This window comes from Lynx canadensis, chromosome D3, assembly GCF_007474595.2.
Source record: "Lynx canadensis isolate LIC74 chromosome D3, mLynCan4.pri.v2, whole genome shotgun sequence".
Classification (NCBI taxonomy): domain Eukaryota; kingdom Metazoa; phylum Chordata; class Mammalia; order Carnivora; family Felidae; genus Lynx; species Lynx canadensis.
The window spans coordinates 48,517,019-48,529,701 of NC_044314.2; the positions used below are offsets into that span (position 1 = coordinate 48,517,019).

At 43.1% G+C, this 12,683-nt stretch overlaps 1 protein-coding gene across 2 annotated transcripts in view; it reads left to right on the forward strand.

Annotated features, from left to right (window-relative positions):
• Positions 1-12,683, forward strand: part of TMEM241 (transmembrane protein 241) — a 118,152-nt gene that overhangs the window by 17,818 nt on the left and 87,651 nt on the right. For both annotated transcript variants that reach the window (XM_030336630.2, XM_032595380.1), the window contains exon 4: positions 6,239-6,320. In XM_030336630.2, coding sequence (XP_030192490.1) covers positions 6,239-6,320 — 82 coding nt within the window. The remainder of the gene's footprint in view (positions 1-6,238; positions 6,321-12,683) is intronic.

Below are 12,683 nucleotides of genomic sequence, written 5' to 3' on the forward strand. Positions count from 1 at the left end.
CCAGAAAAAGGAAAGGAATATATATATTTTTAAATGTTTATTTATTTCTGAGAGAGAGAGAGAGAAAGCGAGAAAGCGTGTGTGTACAGAGAGAGAGAGGGAGACACAGAATCGAAAGCAGGCTCCAGGTTCCAAGCTGTCAGCATAGAGCCCGACGCTGGGCTCGAACCCACAAACCATGAGATCATGACTTGAGCCAAAGTCGGATGCTCAACTGATTGGGCCACCCAGGTGCCCCAAGGGAAATATTTTTTTTAAGTTACCAAAGTAATACGTGATGACTCCTTCAGCAAATATTGGAGTGCCTAGCATATATACCAGACATTGTTTTCAGCACAGGGGGTGCATCGTGAACAAAACAGACAAAAATGCGTGCCCTCATAGAGCTTATATTCTAGTTGAGGTAGATGGACAAGAAACAAAGGCAAATGGAAGTACATGATGTGTCAGATGGCAGTAAATACAGAGAAAAATAAAGCCGGGTAGGGGAATAGGTGTGCACGTGTGTGTGCCCGAGTGTGTTCTAGTGGGCGGGAGGGGGGTTTGTTATTTTATATACTCTAGGTAAGAAGGACTCAGGGATAAGCTGACTTTTGAGCAGAGATCTGAACCTGTGAGAGAGTAGACTCTGCAGGTGTCTGGAGGGGGAGGGTTCCTGGTGGAGGAAGCAAGAGCAGGCCCCAAGGTGCTTGGGATACTTGATGACTAACAAGGAGGCCAGAATGCAGTTTTATTTTCCTTGTAAATGAAAACATCATTGTGGATTACTTTAAATACCTTTAAATACTGTAAAGAGTATGCATGTATACAGTGATACTGTATAGAGTAGTGTGTGTGTGTGTGTGTGTGTGTGTGTGTAACTTTTCATATGTTTATTGGCTATTTGTATTTCTTATGTGTGTGTGAAAGAGAAATATACGTACATACACTCACACACACATGCAAATACCTCTTTTTTGTCCACTGAGTATTTTTCTTTTGTGAAGTTGAGTTTTTTTCTTTAAAAAATTTTTTTTTTAAATCCTTTTTTTAGTGTTTATTTTTGAGAGAGCAAGCATGAGCACGGGAGGGGCAGAGAGAGAGGGGACTGAGGATCCGAAGCAGGCTCTGTGCCGACAGGCTGACAGCAGCGAGCCCAATGCGATGCTCGAACTCGCAAGCTGTGAGATCATAACCTGAGCCCAAGTCAGACACTCAAGCTGACTGAGCCACCCAGGTGCCCCGATTTTTTTTTTTCTTATCGATTTGTTAACACTCATTATACATCAAGGATATTAAATTCCAGCCTGTTTTATATGTTGCCAGTATTTTTTCCTAAGTTGTTAATCATCTCTTGATTTTCTTTATGGTGTTTTTTGGCCAGTGCATTTTCTGTAGGTGTAGATCAATCTGCATGAAATCCCTTATGGCCTCTGTCTTTGGAGTTACGTGTAGAAAAACCGGGAGAACATTTATTGCATGGTGTTGTGCCATGCACTGCTCTGTAATTGTGCGTCTTTCCCGCCCCACCCCTAGTGACCTAGGTGACCCCTAGATACCCCCAGCCCTAGATGACCTGACCTAGAAGAAAGGACACAGTCCGGGAAGATGTGTGAACTTTGTCCATCCCTTGGAGCTATTGGCTAAAGTTAGCTAAGTTTAGTTAGCTGGAACATTCCTTGGGAGTGAAGAGAGCTACTTATAATTTCCAAAGATTTGTGTAACCATGTGCATGTTGTAAGGTTATACTCTTCAGTGCCCAGAACCAGGTGTGATTTCCATCACTTATTGCTGTTATCTCCCTGGAAAATAATCCTCCATTTTAGCAGAGCTAATTAGGATTTTGAAATTACAGTTTCATTTTGTCCTGAAGAAATATTAAAAAAAAAGAGATGGCAAAAGCCCCCCAAAGCACCACCTTTATAGTTCCCATCTTCGCCTTGTCTCCACCTAACCTGGAAAAGTACGGAAAACTCAGTTGTCAGGCATTTTATTTGCCCCAGGTAACTGTTGAAAGGTCTGACCTGTCCACGTTAAGATAGCAGATTACCTAACAGTCGTGGAAAACCCCTCAAGCCAGAGATCCCAATTCTGATTCCCGAAGCAGCAAGTATAAACAATTCTTCAAATTATGTAAGTGCATCTGTTGGCGGACTGCACTCCCTGTAGCAGGCTTTCTCTGAGGGAGAGAGTGTGTGCTCTTGTGACTGCCACCGTCTGCCCATTTCTCCTGCTAGTGTGTCAATTTTTTTTTAATGTGTGTTTATTTATTTTGAGAGAGACGGAGATAGCACAAGTTGGAGGAGGGGCAGAGAAAGGGGGAGACAGAGAATCCTAAGCAGGCTCCATGCTGTCAGCACAGAGCCCCATGCAGGGCTTGAACTCACGAGTGAGACCACAATCTGAGCCAAAACCAGAAGTTGGACGCTTAACGGACTGCGCCACCCAGGCCCCCCTGCTAGTGTATAAATTAAATGAGATCAATGTTGCAAAAAATTTGGGAATAATAGGGGTACCTGGGTGGCTTAGTCTGTTAAGCGTCTGACTTCAGCTCAGGTCATGATCTCACGGTTTGTGGGTTCAGGCCCTGTGTCGGGCTGTCTGCTGTCAGCACAGAACCTGCTTCAGATTCTGTGTCTCTCTCTCTCTCTACCCCTCCCCCACTCTCTCTCTTTCTCAAAAATAAATAAACATTTAAAAAATTAAAAAAAAAGAATTTGGGAGTCATAGTGAAGAACCAACTTGTGACAAAGTCTTACTGAACCTTCAGAGACTTTTATTGCTGTGAGTAATGGACCAAGGGGGGAATGTGGTGTCCCTTCTACTTCTCTGCATCACCCTCTCACCCCCTGCACCCACTTGAACTTTGAGTTTTATCTCAAGTATCACTTATTGGAGGCAGGTTTCTCTATCCTCACTGACTAGATCAGATGCCCTTATGGTATGGCATAGTCCTTTAGTCTCTTTTATAACATTCATGCATGTGATATTTTACATTGATTTATATGAACAAAACATACATGGCTCCCACCTTTATGAAACTTACAGTTTATTTGACAGGTGGGAGACATGTTAGTAATATATGCAGAAGTTCCCTTATCTGACTCTGATAATTAATTGTCAGTGCTGAGCCTGATGCAGGGCTCGAACTCACTGACCATAAGATCATGACCTCAGCCGAAATCAAGAGTCGCGTGCATAACCGACCGAGCCACCCAGGCGCCCCAAGATTTTTCTTTGTGTATGGATGGTCGACTGGTGTTCCCTTGAGTCTTTTCTTGCATCAACAACACTTAATGCATACCCTAAGATTTTCAGTGGAGTGAGAACTTTGATACTTTGAAACAATATGAATGCAGAGTTCTTTGCAATTTTTAATTATTTTTCTTCCCACCACCCCCCATCCTTTCATACTTGTTTTGCTCATATCTGTTTTGGCAGCACTTTTCCTAGTGATTCGTATTTATCATTCTCGATAGCAGCTATAATTTTTTGTTGGTGTGTGTGGGGGAGGGAGGGAGGCAGCTGTCTCTGATGAGAGCTCATGAGGGCCAAGACAGGGTTAGGCAACCAGCTGCTTTTGCAGGTGTCTAAATTTCTGCCTTTGGTGCATGTTGCTCTGGCTCTGTCCACCTAGAAGGTGGGCCCTGGGTGCGATAATTGTGGATCATAGTTCCATGGTTGTATCCAAATGCTCCCACAGCTGCTCTGTAACATTTCCCAGAAGTCTCTGGTCCAACTGGATCTGTTTATTTTTCATAGTTAAAGTCATTTCTTTGTGTTTCGGGTACAGGGTTAAAATACAAGGTGTTCCCTAGCCATGTTCCCTTCCTTCCTTCCTTCCTTCCTTCCTTCCTTCCTTCCTTCCTTCCTTTCTTTCTTTCTTTCTTCTTTCTTTTCCCCTAGCCATGTTTTTTTTTGTTGTTGGTTTTTTTTTTTTTTTTTTTTTTCCCCACATCCATGGCCACTGAGATGCCCTGAGGTCTCTTGGAGCATATGACTGGGCAGGAGTCTTCTTTGTTTAAGAGGGAACAAAGCACAAATGCCTAGGGCCTTACTGAGCTCACATCCTGAAGCACCGGGCCTGCTGCAGTGGGTCTGCTGCTGTTTCACGCAGGGCACTCCTTCCCTCTTCACTATGCTCCCTGCTGTGTATGCTCTTGGGCCTCCTTGTGGTGCTCAGCGGGCCATGGGCCTGGATCCTGTCTCCCTTGACCTTTGTGAGCTTAAGGTCTAATGGGGAAGTCGTTTCCTAGAGGAGTAGCAATTGGTTTGATGTCAAGCATGATGTTGTTATCCATCAAGATGGAGAATGGCATATACCTTTCTCTATTCACCTATTGGCTGGAAGTGCAGACGTCTTTTATTGCAGTAAGACGAGTAAGAACAGAGAATATTCCTCAGGTCATTAGATGCTTAGTGTGTGACCAGAGCAGAATCATGCTGTGTTTGTTATATGTCAGTGTCTACCACTAGATTATGAGGTCCTTGAGGGCAAAGTGTGAAAGGGTGGCTTAAAGCTGGAGCTTTAGAGTCAGATGGCCTGAATTCAAATTTTGGCTTTGCCATAACCAGCTCTTCTGACCACAGGCAAATTAAACTCTTTATTGCCTCAGTTATTTCATGTGCACAATGGGGATAATAATAATAATAATAACAACAAAGACATTTTCTTCATAAGGTGGTTGTACACATTTTTAAAAGACACAGCATAGAAAACACTTAGCAGACTGCCTCATTTGTAGCAAGTGCTCAGTAAATGTTAATTAGGATGCTGCTGTTAATAATAACTCTAGCACTGTCAGCACTTTGCAAATTGCTAGAAATATTTGCTGAATGAATATATTCAGGAAGTAGGGTTTGGAGGCCTAACTAGAGACTAGAGACATTTTAGCACCAGGTTCCCTGGGAAGGGTACAAAAGCAGGTCTGATCATAGATGTCTGCCCATGCTAATAAGATTCACAAAGAACATTTCTTGAGCAGGTATCATCCCAGGAGAGCAGTTCATTGAGTTAGCTGGGATTATTATGTTAAATTCTGCTGGAATGGTTTCATTTATTTATATCTATTATGAGAATAACTCCGGGAACTTGCGTAAGTGGACCAAATGTGTTTGTGACTGAGGGAACCTCAGTGATGGGTTCTCTATATAAAAACCGGGATTTTGCCTTCTTGAAGACAGCAAGATTCTAAACTGTATTGAACAAAGCAGTTTTGGGGGCACCTGCGTGGCTCAGTTGGTTAAGTGTCCGACTGTTAATTTTGGCTCAGGTCATGATCTCATGGTTTGTGAGTTCGAGCCCACATCAAGCTCTGCACTGGCAGTGGAGAGTCTGCTTGGGATTCTTTCTCTGTCCCTCTCTCCCTGCCTTTCTCCTGCTTACTCTCTCTCTCTCTCTCTCTCAAAATAAACAAACAAAGTTAAAAAGAAAAAAGAAGAAAAAAGCAGTTTTTGGTGTGGCCACAATTGAATCAAGAAACGTGCCCTCCAGAAGTCCTTAGAGATTCCAGGTTAATGGTGGAAGATGTCAGCACATGGCCACCCAGCTTGAGTTCTAGTATTCTTTTTAAAATTCTGTCCTTTGGCACTTGCTTCCTTCTTTTGTGGTTCCATGGAGCCATTTGATATATTGCCTCGGTAAATAGCCTTTAAAAATTTGTAATAATTTGGCATGGGTTCAAAGCCTCTGACTATTTAAAATCCAAAGAATAATGTTCACTGTCCTTAAAAAAAAAAAAATCTTAAAACCTTAAAAAAATCAGGGGTGCCTCAGTCAGTTGAGCATCCGACTCTTGATTTCAGCCCAGGTCATGATCTCATGGTTGGTGGGATCGAACCTTGTGCTGCCAGTGCAGAATCCCTGCTTGGGATTCTCTGTCTCTATCTGCCTCTCTTCTGCTCAAACACACTCTCTCTCTCAAAATAAATAAATAAAGTAAAAAAAATTTTTTGAAAAAATTCGGATCTATTCTCTCTCCCCAACTTTAGGAAGCCTTTTTCCATCTCCAGATCGTTTGTGTTCCATCATGGGATCAGTAACACTAGGTAGTTGGCAGAGTGACGGGCTATAGCTGGATGACTTTGGCAGCCTCCCTCACTCTCAGTGGACACAGCCCATGTCACACACTTCACAGGTCACTCAGAGATGTTAAGACAATCGCCGTCGTATTTGGTGCATCTGAAAGGTCATGCCTTCCAGCTTGGTCTTTTGGACAGAAAGTGACAGAAATATTCTGGTCTCTTTCCCTTTTTTCAGATCTGATGTTTCGACATGGCTTCCTGCTTCGGTGCTGTATGTGGGCATAATCTATGCTGGTTCCAGAGCATTATCCAAACTGGTAAGTTTTAGAGACTTTTTAGGGAGACAGTTCCTCTTTCCTCTACCCCTTTGCTTTTTAACTTATTGTGCCTTGGATCCATAGGGGACAGGACATCAGCTTTCGTGATGGTGCACATAGACTGGAGAACAACATGGGGCTTTTACCCCCTCTCCCTGAACTGAGGATAACCAGATGATAGGGTAGGGCTATCTTGTTTTATAAGATGAAGAGGCACCAATGGAGACGAGGAAGAGAAAGCTGTGATATTTATGGAGCCTGATACAAACAGGGCCAGCCTGCTCTACCTGAGCACAGGCCATCCTTGGGAGCAGGGAGAGTGGGCTCAGCCTGCTCCTTGCTTCTGAGGAACTGTAACCCTGCCCACTGGTGTCGTGGACTGGGCGGTGCTGGGCTTAGGAGTGATGTACGTGCCTGGCACAGTGTTGACACCCAGTATGTAGGGACACTTGTTTTACTAGTGTCACCCACCCCATCCAGATTTGAGCTTCTCAAAGGAGGGAACTGTAAAGAACAAACTTCTTCCAGGCACACTAACTATATGAAAATATAAAAATGTTATTTTTCCATCAAAAGACAATCCACTGATACTTCCATTGACCAGAGACTCAGAACGAGGCTTAAAAATCAGTAATGTCTCTTCCTGTCTTGTACCCTGACTGCTCATACTGTTTCTATCTATCAGAAAATGATTGTACTCTGACTTTTGGAAAAAATGCAAAATTTACAGAACGATTTAATCTTTTTATGCAGTTTGTTGTTCTGTTGGTCCCTTAGATCTCAGATATGAAAACAGTAAAACAGACACAAAATCTGCCTACCTGCATGATAATATTATTGTTAGGATAACCCCAAAGTTGCAAAATAGTGGTTGAGAGTTACTAGCGGTTAAGTTCTAAATTAAACCATCATTTTTCTTGCATGATTCATAAGCTTGAGTCATTTAGATGCTGTGTTCAATGGGGGAGAAACGTCCTGGGTGGGCCCAAGAAATGACCAACAGCACACACATTGGTGCTCAGCCCAGAACCTGAGATCTGGACTGGCTTCCTGCTGCCCCTTCTCTATTCTGTCCGGCTTTTGAGTCTGCTGCCTTGCTTTACACCTTCTGGCTTGCAGAGGGCGCTCTCCCTCCTAGAGCACAATACAGGTATTGATAAAAACGATGTATTCTTTCTTTTTTAAGTTTTTATTTGAATTCCAGTTAGCATACAGTGTAATATTAGTTTCAGGTGAAGAATTTAGTCACTCAACACTTACATACAACACCTGGTGCTCATCACAATACCCTCCTTAATCCCCATCTCCTATTTAAACCCCTTCCCCCCACCTCCCCTCCTATAACCATCGGTGTGCTGTCTGTAATTAAGAGTCTGTTTCTTGGTTTGCCTCTCCTTACCCCCCACCATGTTTATTTTAAGAACAATGTATTTCTTGTAGGAACTGGATAGTAATGGATGCCAGAATTTTGAAGTTTGCATAACTATCATTGGGCTAGCAATAACAATATTTTTTGTTTGTGCAGTGCCTTTTCATATGTTTCTAGAGTGATTTTCTCTCTTTTTATGTGATTCTCATATTCACCTGACAGGTGATGGATGGGGCAGATGTTAATCACCTGACAGAGGAAGGAACTCAGGTGTGGCAAGTCTTGGTAACTTGCCTCTAGTCCCAACTAGACAGCTCCTCTAACTCCAGACCTTTTGCCTTTTCAGCTTTGTCTTTTTGGGGCCAACATGTATGGATTTTAGAATAGCCCAGGGGAGAGTAGTCCAGGCCTAATTTAGACTCTTCTCATTGCAAACATTAGAAAGCTCATAAACTGTTCTAAGCAAAAGAGAAATTTACTGGATCATATATCTCATTGAAAAGTTGTAGATCACACAAGGCTTTATCCAGAGGTTCCAAATACAGTTTCTGTCTCCCTTTCAGTTCTGCTCTGTCTTTTCTCCATTTCACAGCCAGGCTCTCCCCTCATGGGTGTTGTTGACTCCAGGCCCACATCCTTACAACTTGAAGTCTAATGGAAAGAGACTCATCCTTATAGTTTCTGCATGAGTCCCGGTATTCACTCTGAATACAGCAGTAGGGCCACTGCCCTTCCCAGGTCTGAAAGCCAACTAGGAAGATGGAATTATGCCAATTGGTTGGCCCTGGATCATCATCTCCATTTACTGTGGCTGGAGAGACTCAGAGCACCATTTGGCCGGCCCTGGTCTTACAGTATCCCCACCTGGATCTCATCGACTGAGACAGGGTGTGGCAGATCCTTGATATTGGGATGCTTCGCCAAAAGAAGGGATAAGGATACTAGGTGGCCTAAAATCCTTCAAAAGCCCATTGTAAAGGTCAGTCCAGTACATTCTCAGGCAGGTGAGGAGTTCCATAACCTAGTACAATGCTCCTCGAAGTGTGATCCACATGCGGTGCCAATCTGTGAGCTCTGTCACCTGTCCATAAGGAGATTGTGCTAGAATGTACATCAGCTTTGGCACTAAACACCTTGTTCAGTTGAGCTGACTTTTTTTTTTCATAGTGAGACTTCTTGAGAAAGGAAGCAGTGCACTGACTTACCCTCTGGCCTGAGCTTATTTTCGGGGTGACTGGCACTGTGAGTGGCATTGGGCTAGAGCACAGCCTTCTTTAACAGGCAAAAAGAAGCTGCTGCAAAATTCAAACTCTTCGAGCAAAGGAAAACAACCAAAACCCAAATATACCCAATTAGAGTGGGAGGAACACAGAAAAGAGACACTCATTATTGTTTTTCAGTGAAATAACAACCCGGCATCTTTTCTTTGTTTTCTGAGGTTTTTGTTTTTACATAGCTGCTTACAAATTTATAGAGTGGGTTAAACACAAGGCAGTCATACAGCTTATGTTAGATAGAAAACAGGCATCAATATGCTGCTGTCAAGCTGTCAGTTTAATGAATCCACAAGGAATTGGGGTAAGTGCTCAGTTAAAATCCGTGGGTATATTGTTATGCAGAACACTTTCCAGGTAGTTCTTCTCCACAAAGATCTCCCTTATCTGACAAGATTTTGAAGCTCTGTTCTTCTGACGTGCAACTCCTAAGAGAAAGCTGATTTAACTCATTCTGGAAAGGCATAGCAGGGAAAATTCTTTACTGGTTTTTCCTCCTCACAACCGAATGATAATACAGAGTTAAGGGAAGGGGATTATTCTTGGGGTTTATCCATTCAGCACATACTCATGGGGGGTCTACTATGGGCTGGTCGCTTAAAAACAAAGAAGATATGGTTCCTGACCTTGAGAAACTTCAAGGGGAGTGGGAAAGACACACAGCTCACCATGGGAAGAGACACTATGAATATTCGGTGTTAGCGTGTGCCGGGCACTTTCCGTTGCCACTCTTCATCACATATGAGGTCAGACTTAATTATTCCCGCTTACAGATGAGGAAACTGAGATCTAAATTATTTGGCCAAGGTCAACAACTCGTAAATGTTAAAGCAGAGGTGTAAACCCAGGCGTGTCCAACCACAGCAGGTCATCTCCAAAGCTTACCATCTTTCCTCCCTAAATCACATCAGGGGAGACCCAGGGGAGATCAGCCCATCAGGGCTGAGCTGGGGTAAGTAGAGAGGAACCGGGTAGTTGCTGTCCTGTCTACTTGGGCTAATTGGGGCAGTTTCTCCAGCTGTCCTACACTGAATAAGGTCACAGTGATGACGATGATAATGGTTCTGATGGCAGGAGTGTTGGTCTTTGGAGTGTCAGTACAACCTTGACTGGTCATTATTACTCTCATTGTAATTTCCCAGCCGAAGCCTCATCAGCGTGACAGGGTTGCCTCAAAGCCTGTGCTGGTGAGTGTTTAGAACAGATGTGCAAAGTCATACATTAGTGAGCTTGCCAGTGAGAGGCCATCCTGGTGTTGGTGATTTGGCTGCTCAAACCATGTCGTTTTCTTGCCCCGGGGAAGCCAGGGTCAGTAGTTGAAGGACTCTGCAAATCTGAGCTAAGGCAGTTTGACAGGACCACTCTTGGTCTCTCACCCAGCTCTTTGATCTTGGCCCTTCCCTAAATGCTTGTTGGGATGTGTCTTCCATGAGCACAAAATTCACTCCGCACGTTGCGATGGAGCTTGGATGGGGTGTTGGTGAGGAAACGTACATGGATAACTAGACCCAGATGGAGCAAATTACTCAGTTAAGCAGACTGGAGCCCATGGGTCCCCTTCCCATTTGTTTGGCTCTTATATTACGTAAAGGAACTTGGATCCACAAAGGAAAAGAATGTAAATGTTGATATAAAATGGAGACTCTTCCCCTGATGTTCCCTGTTACTGCCGATTTGAGGCAGCTCTCCTCTTTCATGTTGTTTTCCTACCAGAGCTGATCAGAGTCCATTTGCAAGGATTACTTTTTAAGGCGTGGGCTTGGTGGCAAAATAGTAAACCCCTCCTCTGGATTTTACTTATCTTCTTGCTCCATCTGAAGATGATGTTCTCCATAACCCTTATAAAATGACTTATTAAAACAGGGCTGCAGGGGCGTCTGAGTGGCTCAGTCAGTTAAGCGTCTGACTCTTGATCTCAGCTCTGGTCTTGATCTCAGGGTTGTGAGTTCAAACCCTGTGTTGGGCATGGAACCCACTTAAAAAAATAAAAATAAAAAACAAACAAACAAAAAAACCCAGGGCTCCAGGGGAAAAAGTTTATGACACTGGATTTGGCAATGATTTCTTGGATATGACACCAACAACACAGGCAACAAAAAAATAGACAAATTGGACTTCATCAAAATGAAAAACTTTGGTATATCAAAGGCCACCATCAACAGAATAAAAAGGCAACCCATTGAATGGGAGAAAATACTTGCAAATCATTTATCTGATAAGAGATGTTGAACAGAGTTCAATTTCTAGGCCCAAGACGGAGCTCCTCCTTTTTGGGGTGCTACCAACTAAACCTTAGCATTCCTGTAAATGCTTTGCTTGACCAGAAACACAGTACATCCAGACAGCCAATCCCCAAACACCACGGGAACTCTGGGTTCTATACTTATTTCCTTGTTCCTTGATCTTCCTAAATAAGGTCAGATCTGCAACCCCAGCTAATCGTACCATTTCCCTATTGCCACTTTTTTTTTTTTCAAAATTTTTAATGTTTATTTATTTTTCAGAGAGAGAGGGAGAGACAGAGCATGAGCTGGGAAGGGGCAGAGAGAGAGAGGGGGACACAGAATCCAAAGCAAACTCCAGGCTCTAGCTGTCAGCACAGAGCCAGACATGGGGCTGGAACTCACAAGCCCTGAAGTCAAGACCTGAGGCAAAATCAGAAGCTTAACTGACCTAGCCACCCAGGTGCCCCTCCCTGTTGCCACTTCTAATGCTTCATAAAACTCATTCTTCCCCAGAACCCCTTGGGAAGAGTGCCCCACTATTTCTGAGGCACCATACTTCCCCAATCCAAGGATTGTTTTCCCTTGAATAAAGGACATCAACCTCATTACCAAATTTAGTTTTGTCATTCAATAGGGATTAATATCCAGAATATAGAGAAAAATCCTCAACTCAACAACAAAAACCAAACAGCCCAATTCAAAAATGGCCAAAGGACTTGAAAGGATATTTCTGCAAAGAAGATGTACAGATGGCTAATAGGCCCTTGGAAAGATGCTCAGCATCATTAATCATTAGGGAAATGCAAATCAAAACCATAACAAGATACCACTTCACACCCCCGAGGATGGCTGTCATCAAAAACCCGGAAAACAGTAAGTGCTGGTGAGGATGTGGAGAAATTGGAGCTCTTGTGCAGTGCTGTTGAGAATGTGAGCGGGTGCAGCTGCTATGGAAAATAGTATGGAGGTCCCTCAAAAAATTAAAAATAGACTTACTGTATGATCCAGCAATTTCACTTCTGGGTTTACACCAAAAAAAAAAAAAAAAAAATTGAAAGCAGGGAGTTGAACAGATATTTGGACATCCAGGTTCATAGCAGCACTATTTAAAATAGCCAAAAGTTGGAAGCAACCCAAGTGTCCTTTGGTGGGTGAATGGATAAACAAAATGTCGAATATGCATGCAATGGAATACTATTTAGCCTTAAGAAGGAAAGAAATTGTGACATAGGCAGCACCTTGGATGAACTCTGAGGGCATCATGTTAAATGAAAGGCGCCAGTCAAGAAAGGACAAATACCGTGTAATTCCACTTCTATGACGTGCTTAGAGTGGTCAAGGGGCCAGGGGGAAGAGAGAGTGAGGAGTTAGTATTTAATGGATACAAAGTTTGAGTTTTGCAAGTTGAAAAAATTCTGGAGATGGATGGGGGTGATGGTTGCATAACAGTGTGAATATACTTAATGCCACTGAACCGTACCTTAAAAATGGTTAA